Here is a 23,282-nt window from a genome sequence, read left to right on the forward strand (position 1 = left end):
TGAAGAAACACAGTGGATGCAGGCTCTTGAATTCACCAGTGGGTCTACAGAGCTGTTTTAAGTGCATGAGTAGATGCACCACCTCACCCTCAGATAGCTAGGCTTTAATAGGCAGCATATAACAGGCTGCCTGGGGAGGTGGTGGAATCACCATCCCTGGAGGTGTTAAAAAAATGTGTAGACATGGTGCTCAGGGACATGGTTTAGTGGTGGATTTCACAGTGTTGGGTTAATGGTTGGACTTCATGATCTTAAAGGTCTTTTCCAACCTAAATGATTCTATGAGTTCTGTAAAGTTTCTGGAAAAAGAAGCATGAGGGAAGCAGGAAGAGCACGCAAAGGTGTATAAAAGGTCTGGTTTAGATTAAGATGTTTTTAAGATCTGACCAAGATCTTTTCAGCATTGTGTCTAACCCAGCACAGACCTGAGATGACAGTGCCTCAGAGAAGCACTCACATCCCATTGCTCCCTGTCCTCCATGGAGGGTGTGAGTGCATGAACCCAATTTTCTCAGGTGCCTAGGTTCACATTTAGGCACCCCATGCAGAAACATGGGAAGAGGAAAATGTTACTGTTTCTTGCCACCCAATGGACAGAGTCCCTTACCATTAACAAAAGAAAGGAGAGCTTTTACCTGCTGATGTAAGTCACAAGCCCAGCATAAGCAAATATTCAAGTATGAGAAAGGCCTCTGAAGTGCAATGCCTGCTGAGTCCCACACAGTCCTTTTTCCCTGACTTACAGAAAAGCAGAGAGGAAAGGCCAGGACAGAAAACTGCATATCAACTCTACTTTCATTAGCCTTACAAGTCATTTAGTTAATCCACTCTGGTCTGGGATAAACCTGCTCTCTGGCACACACATCACTCATGTTTTCAGATGAAGCAGCCTGCTTGCGATCTGGCTGGAGTTCAGACTCCAAGGATACACCAGAGAGGCACCCGACCCGTTACTTGCATGTCTCCTCCAGACATGTCCTCAGACTTTTCCAGGGAATGTTTAAAAAGAAGGCACCGCCAGTCATGCTGCAAAGGAAAACGCACAAACAAAAAGCTTTCCTTGGCTGCTCCTAAAGGTACAAGTCAGCAAAGCTCTTCATCACTCACTGGGTTTTCTTCCCAAACCACACAGTATTTGACAGTCTAACCCAGATTTCCCACAGGTCAGCCTCTCCCTTTCATTATGGCAGGAGAAGCCAGCTTCCCTGAGATAGCAATTCGCTCTCATCAACCCAAATTGCAGACTCAGACTTGTGTGCCTTTTAATAACCTCCAGAATCCTAACTATTTTGACAATCTTATCCCATGTTATTAGAATACTTGAAACAATTATTAAGCAAGGCGTATCTGGCAAAAAAAGCCCACTGTTTTCATAGCAACAACAGCTGGGTCATGCTGTACTCTGTGGTGTTTTACTATTGCATTTTGGAAAGATTTATGTGCTTCTGTAACCCAGAAATGGATCTGAAGAAACTTGGTCTGCTGGGAGCACAATTAACTGCAAGGATGATGTTCTCACGTTAGTCATTTCCATGTGCATTCCTATCAGCTCCAGTTGCCCAATACTGTGTCATCCCACGTAAGACAAACAAGGTAAGTTTACTCTTATCATCTATGTAGCACTTTAGAGGGACAAACGGAAGCACGCTGTGAGCCCCAGGGGACGTCTTGGTGCAATACATGCAGTTACGGCAAGAGTCACCAGGCAGGAACCCCACAAGACCCTTGCAGAGGAAATGTACCATGGCAAGGAGGAGCACAGCCTGCCAGCCAGTCTCTGCAAGCATCCGAATCACTCATTGGAAGTACAAAAGACCACTTTTCCTTCTTCTTTATTATAAACCTGGGATGACCACATTGTACGCAGAAATTTTCAAAGCTAGGAACTGAATTAAGTTGCCTAGCTCCCCCTCGGTTTGGATTCTTACCTATTCCTGCATTTCTGAAAATCTTTCTAAATATACACTGAGCTACAAGCCCATTAAAACCAGGCGTCTCACAGTAGGGAATAATGCCCAAACTGCTTAAAATTCAGGAGAAGAAAATCCAGCAACAGGCATATGGCCTGAAAATCAGCATTTTGTATTATGACACAAACGGTTACATTTTAATTCATTTTCCCACCAAAGACATAGGTTAAGAAAGTCAACTGTGGAACAGAGACTGACTGAAAGAGAAGCATTTCAGTGAGAGTCCCTCAGTGCTTTCATAATATCACATTTCAGTACTAAATTTGTATGATGCGCATGTAAAACACATAAACAAGTACCAGCCCCCGCAAGCTGTGGGAGGATTCATTTCCTCATGTTCCTGACCTCTAATTCACATAAATTCATCATGATAAGGCAGCTCTTCTGCTTTCCATTAGTGGAACAGCTGGAGATGAGCGGAGCTGGGGCAAGGCAGAGGGCTGGCCAGAGCTCGCAGGAGGCATCACCTTTCCATGCACTGCCAGGTGCCACCACACTGGTCCCTCTGCTCTCATCGCTATCAGCCAGCTTCACGGCGTTTTTAACCACCTCACATGCAGCTTTCTTACAGAACTCAGTGGCAGAAACAAGTACTTCTTGCCTCAGCCAGGAAGCTCAGTTCTACAATGCTGACCAGCACTTTTGACAGTTGTTTACTTATATTAACTTTATTCCTCCCTTCAAAGCTTCTCCTGGCCTCCCACCTCAAACAACAGGAACAAAACTAACAGCAGAGAGGAAATCTCGGCAACAGCCGTTTATTCTTTCACTACATGTATAGTTGACACTATGAATCTCATTCGGGGAATCACACTGCTCTGAAAAGCATCATCTCCAGCAAGTTAGCTGCTCAGAGCTGACACGAAGCACATGGGAACAGCTCCTTACAGAATATTTCAAAATCTCTGCTATCCATTGAAATTTTTCTACTTCCTATGTAATTCGGGGGCATAAGGAATTTTTGTTGGGAAAGTGTATAAGCCTTGGAATGGCTGCAAGTCGCATGTACTGATCTTCATCCATTTTTTGTTCAATTTTCCCTTCATACAGATTTCTGTGTGTTTTACTACTCTGGCTTTGGGTGCCTGTGGTTGGAATCAAGCCTTTATCCTTGGTTTTATTTAAGAATATTTTTCCCTTTGTTATTGCCAAGAATTGAAGACGACTTAAACAGATGGATGTCCCTACTCCCATCATCAGGAGGTAAGCGCAACCTCCCTGACACAGACCAAGTGCATAAGTCACTTTCTAGTGCTTTTTGATCCATTCCTGCTACAGTTTTTTTCTTTCTTAAAAAAAATTTTACAAGCTTTCTCTCAGCTATGAAGTCTTGGTTTTCTTTTACTCATACACGTTTCAGTGCAAACAGGATAAAGCCTGTACAGCAGAAACTACGGATCTTATATTTACATTTAATTTTATAATTATCTGGCTCCCATGAAGAAACTCTTTCCCCAAGTGCTGCATCACTCTGAACCTTAGCTTCATTACCACAGCCTCACTGATGAGCAGTGCAGCAGGTGTGAAGCGGTGCACTTCATTAATATAATTTATTGGATGCATTGAAATTATATTCAAGGTACATCTTACTAACATTTACAACTCATTTTAACAGCAGGGATGAGTATCTGTAGCAAACATGTTCTTCTGTTCCTAGCTTTGCCCCAGACCTCCTGTTTGATCACAGCAGATTATGTTCTCTGCTTGTTGACTGCGTACACTTTTCAGCCCTGTTGTCTCACGTGTCCAGTTACGATTCACGCAAATGCATTTTTTCTATATTAACTCAACCTTTCATGCGGAGCAATTGTTAAATCAACTGTGAAAAAACAAAGATGGGTAGTGAATCTGCCAAGAAACACCCAGACGTTCAGGAGGCAATGAGGTATCTGGACGCAGTGATCATGACTGTTCAAAAAGTTTTTACTGGATGAGAGGTAATGGACATTAGTTGGAACAAGGGAAATTCCAATTAGTTGGGGGGGTGGGGAAACCATCATAACAAGGGTAATCAAACACTGAAAATGGGCTCAGAAAGGCTGTGGGATCTCCATCCCTGGAAATATTGAAAACAACTGCTGAGTTACCATGCTTTGATTTTACAAAACAATGAGCCATAGAGGCCACACAGATAGCTGCACAAAGGCGACTGAGAGACATCTCAGAACACAGTGTCTAATTCACAGTCTACAGGCAAGCACCTTAATTCTTCTACATTCACATCCCAAATTTTGGAAGTTCATCTAAGGGAAGAATTGGGTTGGTTTTATTTTTTGAAGGTGAATGTAAATAACTGCATACAGGAAGACACTAGCATTCCTCATGGAGCTCTGGCAACTAATTGCTAAATTGCACTACCCAGCACATGTGTGGAAATACATGATACCGAGTTGACTTGAACTGGGAGGAAAAACACCTCACTAAGCCAACTCCATACCCAACTGTCCAGTCTCCCTGGATGGCTCTGGTGACAGGTATCAGTAAAAAAAGAGAGGAAAGACAGGAAATACTAACCCAAAGACACTTGCCAAATACAAGACAAATCCCAAACTCCACTTGAGGTCAAGTGGGCCAAGCCCAGCCTTGAGCTCTGAGGGCAAAGACAGCAGATCTGAAACGAAACCATCGGCTAGTGCTCCATACAAAAGCTGACGGAGGACAGGCATCCCAGGCCGTGCTGACCAGGGGGCGTTCTGGGTTGAGACCAAAGCCACAGTGGCTCTGTAGAATCCAATAATACACGCAGGCAGCTTCTTGTATCCCACAGTTGTACTGACTGACATGGATACACAAGCAAGGGAAGTTAAATCTAGTTCAGGTTATGCCTAACCAGGCTGAGAGCACTGCGGTGCAAAGGCACACTCCAACCCTTGGAGAGAGCTGTAATTCCATTGCACTCAGAGATATTACTCATCTACTTCCATTTCTAGAAGTGCTTGATGGTTTTCTCATTATGTTTCCTCCCACTTCTCCTCCTCTTTAGATCCCTTCTCTTTTCCCTCCATGTATTGTAAAAAAACCCAGTACTCATTTTCCTTTGTACCATGCCGTGCTGTTCCTGTTTGTGAAGTACTTTGCTGACTACCTTTCTTTCGATTAAGCAAAACGTTACCTGAAAAAACAAGACAAAACCTAACTCCACACACCAATATTCCATCAAGAACTTCAATGAATCCTATTAAGTTTCACTTTTATAGAAGGTGGCTGATTTAAAAGCAAAAGCTCCAGCAGCTCTGGATAAAAGAGGCAGGATGTCTTTAGACGAGTACATGCACAGGTTATCGCCATCAACAAAACTTACACAAGAATGCGTATGTTGTAAGAGAGCATGTGACAAAACGTGGTGTACTAAGTCTCCACAGAAATCAGTTCCGTCTTCCCTGTCATTACTGATGCACGAACTTGTGTGGTGTGCTGAGCAGTATCTAAAATATCCTCCGTCAGAACACAGGTCATGAGAAATTCTGCTGAGAAAAAGTTCAGGCACCTCCTGGCATGACGACGTCTCTAAGAAACACTAATGTGCCTGGGGAAGTGCCGAGGGAGGTCTTCAAAGCAGGCAATAGTCTTCCCATTCTTCTACCTCTATTCCAGGGTTTCATTCCCAGGCAACCAGGAGCAATTCCCAAATCATTTCTTCCTCCTACATGTTTCCCACCTGGGACAAAGACATTCGAACCCAGTGCCATGGCAACCCCATCAGCCACACAAGCACTTTGGTTCTTTAGGGAAAATGAAAATTCTGAAAGGAAGCTGGGAGATAAAGGCTCCTATTCCTTGTTTCCCACTGTTAGGAAGTAATTACAGAAATACTTTAATCTGAAGTGCTCTCTGGGTGAATAGTTTGTCATTTAAAAAAAAAAAGCTATGATGTGAAGAGGGAGATAAAACAGGAAAACTTTGAGTAACTTAACATTCTGTGTAACCTCCAAGCTGAAGGTTGGTTGTCATCATTATACTATATGAAACAAAAGTGCATGGAAAGAAATAATAAGTGAACGAACAGGAGGAAAGATAAATCAAACTCTTCATGATCAGCTCAAGCAGAATATGATCCAAAACCTGCCGCATCAGCCCACTGACGTAAATCTGAGCCTCCTCACTGATTCCAGTGGACTTGGAACAAGCTTCTATGCTTCTGAGAAATACAATTTGGATTTTATTTTACCACACTCCTGAGCCTGATTCAGTAGAGCTTGCAAAGAAGGCCTCCTGGGTATAAATTTGATCCTGACCTCTACAGTTCTTTGCCTGTTTCTATTGTTTCTTGAATGCTTTCAAGGAATAAGGTTAATGATCCCACATCTTGGTGATGCCTGTCAGATTATTGACAAAGGAGAACAGATCCTTTTCATCCTGTTCAGACAGACTGATATCATCACTATACTTACAAACCCTTCCAACTCAGGCTCATTGAGACAGCATTTCTTTCCGCTCCTCAGCGAAAAAGCTGTTTTGGTGATAAAATCTTAAAGATTCATTTAAATGATGTTTTAACATGACAGTCTTACACATTCTTCTAATTTTAGCTTTGTATGCATAGCTTGTTTGCTCTCTGTCCCCCAGACCCTTTGCCCTCAATATGGGGTCTTTTGATTTTTGTTTCTTTTTGCCCTTAAGAGTAAGTATTTTTTTCTTTAGCAGACCTTATTTGGGAATAACACTCATGACGTGAACACTGATGGTGAGTACCTGTAGTACTCAAGTGAAATGAGAAGCACAGATGTTCAGTGTCTTTAGGATCAAGACTACATTACCAGGGAAGTCAAGCTTACAAAATGTCATCCCAGGGCAATCTAATATGGAAAAGCCATTAGGAGACAGTGGTGCATATTTACACCCATGAAGAACTCTAGAGATCATTCTGCTCTATGATAGGATTCCCAGACTACACCTAACCAGATGCTCATCCCAGATGTTTAAAAACAAACATCCAGTGTCTTAAAAAAAAAAAAAAAAAAAAAAAGTGGCCTCAAAAGCTGTATGACTACCTCCTCCTTGCTTGGCACAGTGTTCTTACTGAGCATCGACACACAGCAAGCAGAGCATTTTCTGCTCCCCAGATGAGTGACCGTATAAAGTAGACAAATGCTATAGCTGTGCTTAGTGGCATCCTGCAAACTGCTGCCCCACAAGGTATGTCTGCATTAGCAGGGGATGCCAAGTCACAGAGCTTTTCACAGTAGAGCAACTACTTAAAATATTTTCAGAAATAGTGTAAAGCCTTGCATAAATTACCTTGATACAGGACCAGACATGGACAACACTAAAGTAGCAGTACTTCAGAAAAGGGTTATTCTCTAAGGAGCTCTCTCATTCCAGTCTAACAATAACCATTTGGTAGGTTAAACATGGCAACCCCTCATAGCTCGAACTAGGAGTTCCCCCCCTTTCATACTACCAGATTAACGGACGGTCAGAGGCTGTTGGCAGTAGAAAGAATACCTCCCTCCTCCCTCTGTGCACCCATCACCTTTTCTAAAGCTGAAAAGATTCATTAGGATTACTGGGTTGCTAAGTCCTTGCTGTCCATAAATGCATTTCTGGGTTGTGTTTCTCTTCCAGCACAAGCCAAGCAAAAGCACGCTGCATTAACTGGGAATTTCAAGGAAATCTGAGTGCCACCTATTCTCTATATTCCTATCAAGCCTAACAAGGTCTCCTGCAGCCTGAGCAGCCTGTCCCAACTCATTGTCACTTGCTGTAAGCACATACCTGTTCATTCATTCTTTCCTCCCAGGTTCATGACGGTTGATTCCACCTCACTTCTGAGCACAGATATCAGCTCTCAATCATTTTCTCAAACTCAGACAAAAATTAGGACAGTATACATTATTTTGAAAATCTGGTATGAGTATTGTCATTCCAGGTCACGATTACATTAAACATTATGAGCTGACTAGTTTTCACATGGTTTTCTGCATGATTCCTGTCTGACCCAGTTCTTCACAAGGAAGAATATTCAAGAGTCTTTTCTGTTCCCAGCGAAGAAATCCACTTGACGTTCATTGATGCTGCGTCACATCCTACTACATTTAAGTGGTTTTCAATAGCTGGGACTTCCCAGGGGAGGCCTTGGCTACCATCCTGCAGGAGAGGAAGAGCTTCCTCTGTCCAGAACTAACCCGAGCTCAGCACTTCAAACCAGCAAACAGGCTTACGCCGTGCAATGGGGACCACACATACCGATTAGACTGACGCTTTTAGAAATTATTTTAACATTAACAAGTCAAGACCTACTACTTCTTGCAGGTCCCTGCATTGTCTCACGTTAGCAGAAGAAAAATCAGGTTCCAAGAAATACAGTAAACCCAAGCATCCTTTGAATTAGCAGACAGATTACCCATGAAACACAAATAATCACTCCTGCTACCAGTCTGTCAAAATATGGAAAACTATCTGTATTTCCCCAATTCCAGAGTGAAGGCATTGGCATTTTATGAGCCTAAAACAACTACCAAATGTTCAGGGCCATTTATATGCAACAGATCATATTCACAACAGAATGACTGAAAAGAGTAAGGTATAAAAAGGCAGTAATTAATGAAGGGTTCCTTCAAAAAGTCTAAATTGGGTGCACACACAAAAAAAAACAAATGCCCACTAGTTCAAAGGATATATGTACCATCTCTTTAAAGGCTCAGCCGCTGGTATATATTTCCAGCTCCTTAACTTGAGGGATGATGAAATAAAAATAATAAAAAGCAAAAAAGAAAAAAAAAAAAGCAGCATGTGTTATCTTATCGTTTCACTTTTCTTTCTGAAATACTCCCATTTCTTCCCATCTTCTGCTAAGAGTGCTGAGGGGCTCTTCCCTGTGGTTAATGAAAAAGGTTAACCTCCCCCTCCCCAAACCAAAACCTTAAAAAAAAAAAAAAAAAAAAAAAAAAAAGGCTGCATAAGCATTTCAGTGTTTCAGTGTGTGAAGATGCAGAAGCTCCCTAGCACTCCTCCTAGCACAGGCATGTAGAGGGAAGGAAAACCAAGGGCTATCCATACATGTTAACGGATTTATCATCCTACAGCATTCCTCAAATAAATGAGGCAGGATTTCCCACCTGATTTCTTGAGTGTTTCATGTAACGCACTTCTAAGGAAACCAATCTCTACACAAAGCAGATGATGAAAACAACAGGGTGGTGCACGCCATACGCAGTCATTCCCTGAAGAGGCTGTAGATAGACATGAATATCATAAATAGGGATCAGCACAGGGTGCTGCTTCAGGGCTAGGGTTAGGGTGCTGCAGAAGTGGAAAGGTTAAACCCACATGATCCAGTAGCATGAGGCATCCTAGTATCTTCTCCAGAAACCCAGATTTCTGGTTCCCACCTTTCTAAGAAAGCTTGCTGAAACTGTGTCACAAATAACTGCACTACAGAAAAACAGGACAGGGGAGTAGATAGATCATACACGCGTGTTTATTTCTATGAGAACACAGCACCTGAACCAATAAATGCTTTGCTGCATTGCAATTTGTGCTGAAACCTTGCTCTTAAGATGGTAGGTTTTTTGGCTTAGAACTCCTATGCTCATTCCACCTGAATGAAAAACATCCAACAAATTCCCAAATGTTATAAAATCCTGCAGGAATACCACATGTCCCATGAGACTGAGAGCTTCTTCCGTATAGCTGGAGTTGGACTCTTGCATGACAATAGCATCTTATAAAACCGACTTCTTGTTAAGAGAACACAGTGCAGCATGTCCTACTTCTTTGTGGAGGAGGGCTTTTACACATCTCCCAGTTTTTACAACAACTTCACTGACAACAATGTTAAGTACTTTTTTATCTTAATGTCTAGTTCCTTGAGTCATCTGTCATTTATTACTGAAACCTTGGATTGTTGTCTGCATGAGCTGAACTTCTAAACCACCAGCAGACTGTACTCTGCATTTCTGCCTCTGCCCTGGGCATGTGGGGTGGGGAGCAGGGGCAGAGAAGATAAAGATTTTCATGCATCTTTATGTTGCAGACTACTTAACCACTGCAAACTGTTTTACAGTGGTTTAATTGCCAGATCTATTTCCTGAACTGAAATGTGTGCAGAAGCTTTAAATTGTCAAAAGCAAGTAAGAGAGATTTCCTGTGAACATGAGTAATGCTTACCATTTATTTAGTTAGAAAAGCCATAACATTAACCCATCGCACAGGCCATACATATTCCTCATAAGGATAATAGTACAATAAAGATCATGATTTACCCAGCTGGGAGGAGTCAGTAACTGGGCCTCAGTCAACATTAACAGAAGGTGCTAAAAGCAAAGAAATCACTTCAGCTGAAAAGTTCCTGAAAAAAACAGGAGGGAAAATTAGCCAGCCTCCATCTAACTTTTTTCCTTGAAAAACAGGAAAGATCAGAAAGTCTTCCAGTTTTCACAATGCACTGGCAAAAAGAGACCTTTAGACACATCTGAAAATTAAGACCAATGGAAGCTCATCTCTAGAAGAAAACTCATCTAACATGTTTTAAGAAACCTCCTCAGGAGAAAGTTCAAGATACCAACAGTAGCTGTAACATCTACAGCACTCTCACAAAAGCGTAGGCATGCCACACTCTCATCTGTGCCAGGATCAGCTGACATTCTTACACGTGGGCTGTTGAGAGATTCTCTGGCCACTTTTATACTGAAAATGAGCTGTATAGAAAAAAGCAGTTTGTCTAGTACATCGAACCGTTTGGCAAGGCAATAATCAAGAGGATTTTTTTCTATTAATGTCCATTGGAAACAAGGTTAAAAATCTTCTGTAAACACAAACTTTAATAAGATTTGCACATTTGTTTTAGCTCAACAGGCACAGATATGGACATGCAAGCACCACTCGCCTGATCTTGTAAATGACCTTACAGATTAGCAAAACCAAGATAGCGCCAGAATACATAAACATGGAAGCCAAAAATCCCATACAATATTTTTCTATTTTGTAGTAGCAATTATTTCATGTTAGGTAAGGTTTTACCCAAGAATATAAGCTTTTGGGACGAATGGTCTGGGTGTCTTACAGGAATAGAATTCAGTTAAAATGTGGCTGCAATCTAGGAATCATAAACCACCCCCCTTTTCCTACCACAAGAAGCTGTATGGTCTATAGGACTGGACCATACCTTGTCATCACCAGGCACCTTCAGCTAGGTATGGTTTTGCATATGAGTTATCCAGAAATCTATGGCTACGACTCTAGGAAGTTTAAATTAAAAACATATGCACAAGTTAGTTGTAAGCGCAGTGGTACAAAAGCGGGTGAAGTTTTCCTTGAATGTGCATTTAAAATTATGAAAGAACATGGAGGGAGGAGAACTAGCTTGCAGATGACAGAAAATACTACTACTAAGGAACCCAACCCAGGCCTGTTGCTTTATTAATTGTCAGATTTTGTATCACAGAAGTTGAAATATAGAGATGTTTCATATGAACATGTATGTGATACATCAGTAAAACACCTACGAGAGCATACCATGGACACAGACTGATGGACTGCACCACAGCCTTTGGCTGTGGTTGGTAAGCCAGGATCTGCACAGCCCAGCTCTCAAGAGCACTGTCTGGGCTGCAGAGCACTCCCAGGAACATCACACTACACTCAGCTGTGTCAGGACAAGACTGGCAAGCCTTGTAATCAAGTGGCAGACACAAGCACCTCTCTTCTCTCATGCCCTCCACTTCCATTTAAAATAAAAAGCTGTATCTTTCTCAGCGCTATATGGGATGCAGCAAATTCCCTTCATCTGTCTGTGCTTGATCAAGTTCTGGTTCCCTGCATGATGCTCCTTTCTCATGGAATGCCCTCAAGGCATCCATATCCACCTTTCTGGTTCTCGGTTCCACTTGCCAAGACAACCTGTATTATGTACTGCATAGATCTTTTCCAGACAAATGCTAAAATAACAGTGCACAGCATCACAGAAACAGGTCCCCTCTGCCAAAAGATGGAAATAAAGTAGTCTACAAGAAACCAGCCTTTTTGGTCTGAACTTCTTGATAGACAAGAAATGAGCTACAGACACATGGCTTTGACACTAACAAAAAGTTACAAAAAGGTAGCTAGCTCCTGCTCCCAAGTGCTCCCTCTAACCAAATGAGGATGGGAAGATGCTGAAGAGAAGACCCTCAAAGGACTGGCCAAATCCCAAACAACATTCAATGATTCTGAGGTAGGACTCATCATTCAGGTGTTACTGTCTCATTAATCTTCAAATACGATGATGTGCTTTTTAGAAATATAATTTGTCTCAGCTGTTGCATGCTCCTGCTAACCTTCCCCAAGTCATACCTACCTGAGATTTGCAAAGGCTTCCATGGATTCAAACTATGTACATGTGAGCACATGAAAACCTGTAAAGAGATGCTGAATTCACCAAAGCAGACCCAGAAGGTCCATTATCAAGTATGCACTGTGCCCAACCATGGTCTGAGTCTGCCAGCCCAGCTGACAAAGTGGTTCAATGCAGAAACATAGTGTTGAGCCCACTGCCGCTACCGCAAAGGCTTATTTAGCACTGTCCAATCGATCACACAACCGAGATGCACAAGCTAGATTTGAATGACCTTGTTGGTGTACCAAAAGCAAAGTACCTTTGGCAGCACAGGTCTTGGAGAAGAGCCAGTCAATGAGCCTGGGTGGTTCAGACAAGACTCCAAAATCACATCAAATAATTTAAGTCTGTGAGGACTAGCAAAGAAGGACTGCTTGATTCCTCTCTGTTTAATGTTAGTCTCTAACTCTACTTCTCTGTATTGTATGCAGTAGTTCTTCTCAAACCCCTTTAAGTTCCAAGAACGTGGGAACAGAAAGAACAGAAATATGAGAAGCTGAGAGATGCTGAAAAAAGGCAGAGAGCACTGAAGGGGAATGGAGCCACCTCTTTCATCCTCAGCCCATGGCATCAAAAACCTCAACATTCACTACGCAATGTGTTAGCTTGCCAGGATTTGTGTAATATTAAAAGGGGGGGGGGGGGGGGGGGGGATGTACATGCAAATGGATTCAACTACACAATAATTATTCTCAGATGGACCAACCACATTATCTTGAAGATCAAAGGGAATCCCTGGATAAGTCAAAACACAACTGCCCTCAAACTGTGTTAATTGCAACCAGTAGAAGCAGGCAAACAGTGTCAGTCATTGGCACAATTAAACTATTACTCAGAAAGAAATAGGACCCAATCTTCACATAAAAGTTGTATGGGCAGGTGAGCCTTAGTAACAACTTAAAACATTGAAGTCATATGAGTATTTCCATCAACATCTCATGTTCCACAATATCTTATCAACATCAGATTCCCACTGGGGACTCAGTGGGACGGGGGCCAAGGCCACGCTGAACTCGGGGTACAGCCCTGCTGGTGTCAGCTGAAGAGAAAGAGCAGAGCTCAGACTTGCTTCCACTTAAATCAGTACAAACTTTGCTTTTGGTTTAAGGAAGGAAAACCCAAACATTTTGCAGCATTTCTTGATGAGAACACTTCATGGCCAAGTTTGGTTCTCCTAGATGAAAGTGCACATGTGCTGCTCCTGGCAGAGAAACTGCGTGTATGCTTTGCTGAAATATGCCATAAGTCATGTAAAGGCTTCCTTTTCAAACAGTCAAACCTGCCTGTTTCAAAAGCTACATGGAACAGATTTCTAAACCATCAACACAGGGCTACTGTACCTTCTGTATGGACATCAGGGAGGATATCGGTGTGATGCTGCGCTACAGCTGATCGCCTGTACACCATGTGGATTCTTCCCTTTTCCTCTTCCATTTGCTTTCCTCTTTCCAAAGGCTCAATGAAGTATTCATCTTTATCAGTTCTTATCATTCCAGCCTGGTGAGGAAGAGAGAAAGCATGCCAATATGTCATTTGAGAGCCTAAAGACCTGGCCTGCTGCTTTAAAAACAAATATCAGGAGGGGCGAAGCATGAAACACTCAGCATATTGATGCACTGTAGGACTCAAATTACCACTGTGTTTGCTTTGCATGGACTTCTTGCAGAGGTGATATCCCTCTGTGCTCTGGGGATATTCATCTGGCATTAAGGGAAGATCTGGTTTACAAATGTGATGCATTACCCCTTCAAAAACACAACTAAGACTAAAGTCATACAGGACTTTACCATCTGCATGTTATGCACAGCTGTCCTGTAATCTAAGCATGGCACACTGAGCACTGCGTACTGCAATGTTCTGCTAATCTTTAACCCATATATATTCTGAACCCCTTGTGGCTCAGGCCCTTCATTGAACTTCATTAAAATCAGCAGAAGCCATATGGTTTCCTACTTAAATGAACACATAGTGTTCTAACCTATAACTATGTAGCTATTGACAGTTCTTCAAAAGCCTTTCTCTTTATGTCTTCCACCTACAAAAGCCATGGGACAGGTTTGCAGACAAGGCAGATTTATCCTGGTGATTACCACAATTAAACTCACTGGAGTTAAGTCACACCTGCATTAAGTCCAGTTTAAGGGAAGAGACACTCATGCTCAGGAGGAAAAATTTCTTTGCTGGCACTCAAACATAAATCACAGTAAATAACAGTGAAGGAAATCTGGCAATACACTCAAGGAAACAGTCACTTAAAATCCCCTGCTTGTACCTAAGGGCAGCAAGACTAAACTTCCAGCACAGCCAGTGAAAGCAAGAACATCATGTAAGGGGAAAATGGCTACAAAATATTTGAAAATACTGGAAAACACCAAAGGGATATATATTTTGAGAAGTCTGCAAGTTACTATCAAAGACATTAACATACAAAATATGAACAATTGTATGAAATGTAGCAGAGCAGCTACTAGCAAGTGTTATCCCTATGACCTTCCTTTTACATAGTGATGTTCTCCTCCTTGCAAGTAAGCGGTCTGCGGATGGCTGCCAGAGCACATCCCCTGACCCACTGGATCCCACGGACACGGTCCTGTGGCTGAGGCTGTCTCGCCGAGGGCAGGGAGTGCAGACAGTGCAAGCTCACCCGAGCCCTGTCCCGCACAGCCTCTGCAGAGGTGCAGGCACTGACGGTGTTGGCTGGTGTGTTGGCCCCACGGCCAACTGACAGTAAAACTCCAGCAATGTTTTTTTGCTCTGGAGTCGAGGCACAAGCTCTGCTCAGCTAAAAACCAAGGCATGTGAAAACACCTGTTCCCAGCCCACCTGCATCAGTCCCATGGGTAAGATTAGGTCTGGTGTGTGTGTATACATATATAACTCTGTAAGTATAAAACAGGGCAGGGCATTAACAGCTGCTGCTTGCTCACTATAGCTGATGCATGCATTTTTTCCAACCAAAGAAACCCCTACAGGAGCACCCAGTTACTGTAATGCTGCAACTGAAGATTTCACAACATGTAAAGTAGGAATTACAGTTCTGGCTTTGACTACAACCATAGATGCATACAAAGTATGAACAACAGGAAAAAAAACAAACCCCAAACAAACAACAAACCAACACAAAACCCGAAGGAGACCATCCTGACAGGTCTGCAAACTGCTCCAGGGCCTCCCTAGCCTCATTGGAGGAGGTACAGGTGCAGTTCCATGCTCCAGCTCTGAATGCCATCAAATTTATTTATGGCAATCCTAAACGGATATTTTTTTTCCCAAAAAAATTGAGATTACCATAGTCTAAGCTTAGATAATTTGTCCAATACCAGTAGACAGAATTGTGAAGGTACATGACAGAGTATAAAAAGATTTTTTTTAATAAAAACATTCAAAATGTCACAAAGAGTACCCCACCACAGGCTTTCCATGCTCTGTGTGTTTTCATACATCTACACTCCAGTTTTCAGTTAATGAATTTCTTGAAGCATTGCTAAATTATATCAACCCAAATAAGACATTCTTCCTTCGTTTTCGTTATGTGAGTAGCAGCAGTAAGTGAGATTTTTTGGTTGGAATAACTCGGGTTAGCATCACAAGTCAGTTTTACATGTGGCTAGTACACATAATTAGACTGGGAATTAATAAGTCCCCTTTGTATTCTAATGGCTTATTTGCTTGCCATTTTTCTGAGCAAAACTAAGTTTTGTACCTACAGTTGCTACGTTACTGGTGTAGACCTTGTCTTGGCATAAAGATTTTTTTGTAAATAACTCATTTTCTAGGAAGCTGTTGCCCGTGAGTTGGAAGTAGTTCTATCCAAAATCAGCATTCACTGCAAAAGCAAAGCTTGGCTTTGCTTCCCAGCTTTTCCTTGTCTGTGTTAAAACTACAAAGAGCCACAATTATATTTTTGAGAATGGGTGTGCCTTGCTGTAAAAGGAATATAAGAATAGTCTGCAAGCATCAAGCACAGTTTCCATTTTCACAACTGTATAAAACACTTTGACAGACCTAACACATTCCACCCCCCTTCAGCCACAACTCATTGTCTGCTCCTCAAAAGCCTCCTAACATCACAGATGCCGATAACATGGCTGGATTAATACAAGACAGAAACAGTTGCTATTTTAAAAGTCTAATTGCTCATTAAGAGGAACAGTACCCAAAGTTAACATCCCATTTCACCTAATCATGCTCAACTAATCACTTGGATCACAAGAAAAAAAATAATGCAAATTTAAATTTACAAATTACAAATTTACAAAGTATAACCACTGAGATAAAAGGCATTGATTCAGGGAGACTCTTCCCTGCAAACACATCACAGAACAGGCTGGCACCTAAATCCGCAAAGCACTGACCTGTTACTATCCAGCACAATTACTGCAGCACACCCCGGGTTTTCTGTAGAAGATGACCAGCGGTCTCCTGGCCCTGGCACACACCTGGGATCACAGGCAGGACCAGGTCCTGTCTCTCTTCCAGGCTGGATCCCACTTCAGTCGGACTGTATCTCATACCAGCTTTTGTTGTCTTTTTTAATTTTAAAACAGTATGGATGATTATTTACACACACAGAAGGTGTACCTCAATCTTTTGTGCATCGTTATGGTGGTGGCTAAGGATAACCATCTAAGAGGATCTGAACTGCGTTGAGGGGATTTGTGCCCATCATCATGAACAAGCATCACACAATTTTTCTGCAAATGGAGCTGAAGGGTTGGATTTCCAACCAGTTGTCACCAACATAGGGTGGGTTCCTAGAGAGCAACATCTCCCGCTGATCCGGTGCAAGAGCAAGGATCTGACCTCCAGTACAAACTTGCAACCTCCCCTGTCACAGCAGAGAAGTTAATTAAAAATACACACTGTCAAATGGTTCACACAGGCTGATAGGCTGCAAGCACAGACCATTTACCACACCGGCAACGTGATTTTTGGAAGAACAGTGTTCCCCGCAGTCCCAAGAAAAAGGAAGAATTACATCAGAGACCAGGCAATTGTAGCTTTGTATTCAAAGGGTCAAACCTAAAGGGCTGAAGAAGGAAAAACATGGATTTTAAAAAAGTAAAATAAAAGGTGTATGTTGGTTACAATAACAAGAAAACATTTGGGTTTTGTTCAGCATCATTTCTCACTTTGTTCCTTATCTCTCCCACACCTTTTAGCATTGTTTACACTTTGCTTTATTTGCAGGTATGATTTTGTACCGTCTGTGTGGAAGCTGAAAAAGTTTCAGTCTTTTAAATAATTAATTTGCCCACACTTTTGAGATATTCACCTTTATGCTGCTTCACCACTACAGTAAACAGTGCAAATATTAACATGCTATGGCTGACACTTAAGAGTTAAAATTACTATAGGGGTGTTATCTTACAGAGCATGTTGTAAATGATGGCAGACAAATTTTTATAAACACTAGGTTTTTTTCCCTGTTATTGGAAAATGAGATTTAGAATAAACTGGGACAGTTTTGCTCCATTTTAACAGCCTACAGGCAAGCACGAATACAGAATCCAGCTTGCTTTCCAGTCTGACTTTTTCTTCCCCTCCCCCCCCCCCCAAATTTCATCAATAGAAGAGCTTGAAATTTTCCAAATGGATAAAGAGATGCATAAACAGGTACTGCATATTCAGTGAATCATCACTGTAAACTCTACTGCTAACCCAGCATTTTCTTCCCTACCAGCTAGAGAGAAAAGCAGGTGTTTAGAGGAGATATTTTTAAAGGCTCACTTGGAGAAAAGACTGCGGTGGATTTTCAAGAAAGAAGTATGTAGTGGAATTTTTTTTTTTCCCTCAAAAGCACATTTATGGAGCAATACAGGAAAGCATAGTCTGAAATCTTGGAATGATATTTAATTTTACTACTTCTTCTTACAAATTAACAACGTTCAAAGTTTCCATAAAGTGAAAGACACAGTTTGAAATCTGTGTTTCCCTGAAGTTTATCTAGAACTGTCCTCATTCTTAAACCTGCTGAAAGCAAAAAGAAGCTTTTTGTGGCACAGCGGCTGGAAATAAACCCGCCTGTTCTCAGCACCATTTCAACCTTGACTGAGACTTGGGGGAAGTGGATTAACTTTTTAGCTTTCCTACAGACTCACTTCTCCCATTTTTAGACGGGCAGCAAACTCCCCTCCTTGAGGGCTATCGCAGGGGACACCCGCTGATGGTTCGATTAGCACCTTATGTGCACCCACCTCCCTGCCTAACTCTGATAGTTGCCTTTAAACAACTTGTGAGCATCGTCGTGCTTCATGCCTGCAGCTCTTTCTGTCCTCCTCAATCCAGAAGTAATGGTGCATAGCAAACTGAGGGGAAACCCTGCTGCTGAATTAAACCAATGCAGGAGCAAGTCCTACCCAAGTTCATAATAAAAGGTAACTGGGAGCAAGGCCAATAGTCTGGCATAGGCAGCCCACCTAGAAGCACTTCCCAGATGACAGACAACGATGCATTCTTTACTGGACAATCCACTGATAAAAAAAACACCACAGGAAAATGCATATGTATTTTTTCTTTTCAAATGCAAAAAGACACAGACAACAATAGGGGAATTACAAACAATATCAAGCCTTGAGAAAATAACCTACAAGGGCAGGTTAAAGTAAGGAATCGTTTACGGAGCCAAAATCAACAGCATTTAAAGGGGGAACGTGATTCTGTATAAATATGCATGGAGTATTAGCTGCAAGAGAGGAAAGAACCATTCATTCAGAGAGCACAACAGAGAACTGTAGAGTGACCATTAAGAATGGATACATTTAACGTCAGTAAACACTATGGGTGGGATTTTCAAAAGTATTTTAGGAAGTTAAATGCCCTTTTTCTAGTGGCTTGCAATAAGGGCAAGTCATTTAATTCCCAGGTGTGTTTTGAAAAGGCCACCCTTACGTGTCAGAAAGTGAAAGAGTGTGTTTAGTAAGGCAGCAGAGTCACACTACTGGCCATTATCAAGTCAAGTGCTGCTAATACTTGCCACTGCATGTTACTGGAGAGTAGGAAATGCTTTGGGCTGTTAAGTCTACAGTGCATTTATTTTACAAATTAAACCTATGACAGAATATCCCCATCCTACCTATCATCTCATGTTCAATGCAACCAGGTCAGTAAATGTTCTCACTTTTTGATGCCAGTCTCCACTGCCCAGCTTTATTCCAAGTTCTGGGTTTTTTCCTTCTTACTGTCTTCTCATGGTGCCCCCAAACACAAAAGCTTCTTTTTTTCATGCAACTCCCTCTACAACACACTCACTTGCCTAACTGCCTATGAAGAAAGCTTGACAAAGGGTAAGATTTCTGAAGTGCTGAGACCTCTGTCTACTGTGTTCATCAATAATGTCTTACGCTTCCCACCTCCTGTCCTGTCTCCATCTGCTCCCTTCTATCTCACTGAAATCTGTAAGCTCTTGACAGCAAAAGCTGTGTTCATGACCTGTGTCTGCACAGCATCTAGAGTGGTAGGACCCCTGATCCATCAGTACACACCAGTATAAACCAAGTAGGCTACAGGCACACTGTCAATTGAAACCCAGTATTACATGTATCTGTATACAAATGCTGGGAAACAACCCTGAACAACTAAGCAGATGTGACCAAAATGATTCAAGGAGTCCCCATTTCAAGTAGATCCAAGTACGTGTGCTATAGTACCAGCAACCATCAGATCCTCCACCACCACCAGGCCATACCACTTTGATGATCAAGGAACTGAAGTTTCTGACATGCTGGGAATGTGAACAAAGCAAGGTCTGTACGAGAAGCCAGGCTGCAGGATAATCGGGCACCAATTCACAGATTTTGTCACACAGCAGTGGCCAATGCAGGCTCCAAGGGGAAGAGCAGAGAAAGCAAGACATGGCACGATGACCCTTCCCCAGGCTCCAGCCTAAGAGCTTTGTCACAGAATCACAGAGTCTTTTAGGTTGGAAAAGACCTTTAGGATCATTGAGTCCAACCGTTAACCCAGCACTGCCAAGCCCACGACTAAACCATGTCCCCAAGTGCCACATCTACATGTCTTTTAAACACCTCCAGGGATGGTGACTCCACCACCTCCCCAGGCAGCCTCTTCTGATGTTTGACCACCCTTTCAGTAAAGAAGTCTTTCCTCATACCCAGTCTAAACCTCCTCTGGCACAACGTGAGGCTGTTTCCTCTCATCCTATTGCTTGTTACTTGGGAGAAGAGACAGACCCCCACCTTGCTACAGCCTCCTTTCAGGCAGTTGTAGGGAGTGAGAAGGTCCCTGAGCCCCCTCCTCTCCAGGCTAGGCCCCCCCCAGTTCCCTCAGTCGCCTCTCATAGGACTTGTGGCCTAGCCCCTTCCCCACCCCTGGACACGTTCCAGCCCCTCAGTGTCCCCCTGGCAGCGAGGGGCCCAGCACTGAGCCCAGGATTCCAGGGGCGGCCTCAGCAGGCAACCAGGACCAGCACTGCAGAAGTTGAGCCAGCTCCCTGGCAGCAACGGGCCAGCACAGCCACAGCTACGCAGCCCTGGCTTCCCCTCAGCTCACGCGCCATTTCCCCAGGGAGGCCACACTTAACCTCACCAGCAAGGAGCGCTTACGGGAGCACAGTGACTGAAACCGTGCCACGTATCCAGAAGTTCATCAGAAACCACCAGTATAATAATTACCAAGAGAAGAGGGTGAACGGTGGTTTCAGTGACCAAGTGCCACGTCAGCTCCTCCTGGGATAGAGTGAACTCTCCCTTTTTCTTGATAAATCTCCAGCTAGCGCTGCTCCGTCACCGGCTGCTGGCTGCATTCCCATCAAGCGATGCTCAGAGACAGCTGCTCCTGAAGGGCACAAACCATCACGCTGAGGTCTCAACCAGAAGGGGCCAAAATTGTCAGCGGTGGGGTAACAGAGGGCATCTTAAAGGGTATGGGTGGAAGAAGTCTTCCATTTTTCAGGTTGGCCTGTAAAGATTCAGGATGCATTTGCCCAACACTATTTGTAAATGAGAAACTCGTTGAAATGGCAGCCAGTCACACAGAAACCCCTCTGTGCCCCACCAGTGAGGTGACAACCGGCACCATGATCACCTTGAGCTCTACATACTTCCATCCATCAGGGTTTACGAGCTGCTTGTTTTTATATCACTAAAGCTGTATACATTTAAGTAGAATGATATTAAATTATAGCTAAATACTGACAGGGTCAACTATACCTCACTGACTTAAAGGTGGTGAGTGCACAAGATAATTATTATTTTCAGTGCAAAATGCTTTCATCTCAGTGTTTGTGTGTCCTTGCTATTTTTTTAATCTATGTATGCACTTACCTTTACAATATTATATTTCAGCTGGTATCTGTATCTTGAAAACCCTGCATTTTTTTAAGACATAATGGATCTACCACAGAGGATGTAATTATATAAATTATGTTTTTCAGCTGTCCTTAATGCCCTTGTACTGCAAAGAAACAGTTTTTAAAACACTGACATTGTACTCTGCAGAAGAGAGCTATTAATTAGTAGCTATTTCTCCTAAGCCAGCTTTGAACAGCGTGAGAACTGAACACGTGAGGCTGCTTTAATCAAATCAGAAATACAATATTGAAATATTTGCAAATTGTGGCATAGCTGCTCCCAGACCAATGTGGCAGGCACGGGAGTAAAGTGTAAAGACTAAGAGCACTTCTGTTGCTAAGCTGGTTTTGTAGGCTGCTTGCATCAGTTTCTCTTTCTCTCTTGTGTTTTTGTTTGTTTTGTTTTTACATTTTTAATACCTGCCTTTTTCACTTAGATGAGAAAGAAATGAGATCACATTCTATAATGTCCCTTGCAATGAAAAACTGTTCCTGGCATCACACCTGCTCTCTGTGCTCCATTCAAGCTTTTCTAACCAACTCTGTCACCAGGCTTGTTCCAGACCTCAAAACTGAATTTTTGGTTTATTTTCCTATTCTGCCATTTCTCGCCTCCCAGCTAGAAACTAGGAGCAATATGTAAACACCCTTCTGGCAGTTAATTGGGATTACCTATTTAATCTAGGTCTTTTACAGAGAACAAAGAGCAGTGAATGGGACACACCAGGCCCAGCTGGCTGGAGCCAGCCCTGGAGAACAGCCTGCAAACGCCCACCCCATGGCACACTCAGTGCTTACATCGCTCTTCTGAGGATGGACATCAATGCTGCTTGCTTCTGACAGCACCAAGTACACAGGTATGTTACACTGCTGTGCCAGCGAGCTCCACATTCTTCTATAAGAGACCATGCTCTGAGATTAAATGCCTTTTCACCTGCTTTCCACTGCTTTTATGAGGATGCAGTGCCTTTGCACTGCACCGAATGCAATGAACAAGGTGTTCAGCTCCTTCACAGCACCCTCAAGTGAAACATTCATCTATTTGATGTAGATTTCTTGAAGCTAACCATTATACAGGCTTTTAGCACAACGGTAACCACACCAGCTGAATACATGTGACAGACATGCTTTATCTATACCTGAGGCATAAAACTTGATGATCTAAAAATGTCAGTCATCTAACCTATAATTGCGTACACTGCATTGCGAGGGATACATGGGCAACAGAGCCTCAGTGCATCCCACCTACATGAGAATCTCCATTTGTATTACAGGCACCTTTTATCTGGCTTAGGATATGCACAACTTTCTGTAAAACAGAAAGTAATCTGGAAATACCGCTTACTGTGTCTTTACCGTGAAGATTTGAAATAGGAGAGATTAAAAGATTAAAAAATAAAATTTAACATCACGTTCAAGGCTCTACATTCACGTCTAAATGGAGCAGGTTGTCAATAATGTAAGAAACAAATTAATAAGGAGGCTGCAGTTTCCCCAGCAGTAGAAGCTTGTCTGTATGAAGCTGGGCTGCATGAATAGTCCTTGGTAAGAAATGAGCAAGCTATGTAAAGAAATAAATCAGCAATAAGCACAGGGATCTGAGGATGCAAAAATCACTTTCCCTCTAGCAGAAAATTCCAACTTGGGACCCTCCAGTAGCATGCAGTTGCAAATGTGGTGTAATAAA

General features: G+C 42.5%; 1 protein-coding gene across 2 annotated transcripts in view; it reads right to left on the reverse strand.

Moving 5' to 3' along the window:
• The window catches only part of ADAMTS3 (ADAM metallopeptidase with thrombospondin type 1 motif 3), a 132,406-nt gene that overhangs the window by 73,993 nt on the left and 35,131 nt on the right, over positions 1 to 23,282 (reverse strand). For both annotated transcript variants that reach the window (XM_040586538.1, XM_040586528.1), the window contains exon 4: positions 13,626 to 13,782. In XM_040586538.1, the coding sequence (XP_040442472.1) occupies positions 13,626 to 13,782 (157 nt within the window). The remainder of the gene's footprint in view (positions 1 to 13,625; positions 13,783 to 23,282) is intronic.

The sequence above is a fragment of the Falco naumanni genome, chromosome 1 (genome assembly GCF_017639655.2).
Source record: "Falco naumanni isolate bFalNau1 chromosome 1, bFalNau1.pat, whole genome shotgun sequence".
NCBI classification, from domain to species: domain Eukaryota; kingdom Metazoa; phylum Chordata; class Aves; order Falconiformes; family Falconidae; genus Falco; species Falco naumanni.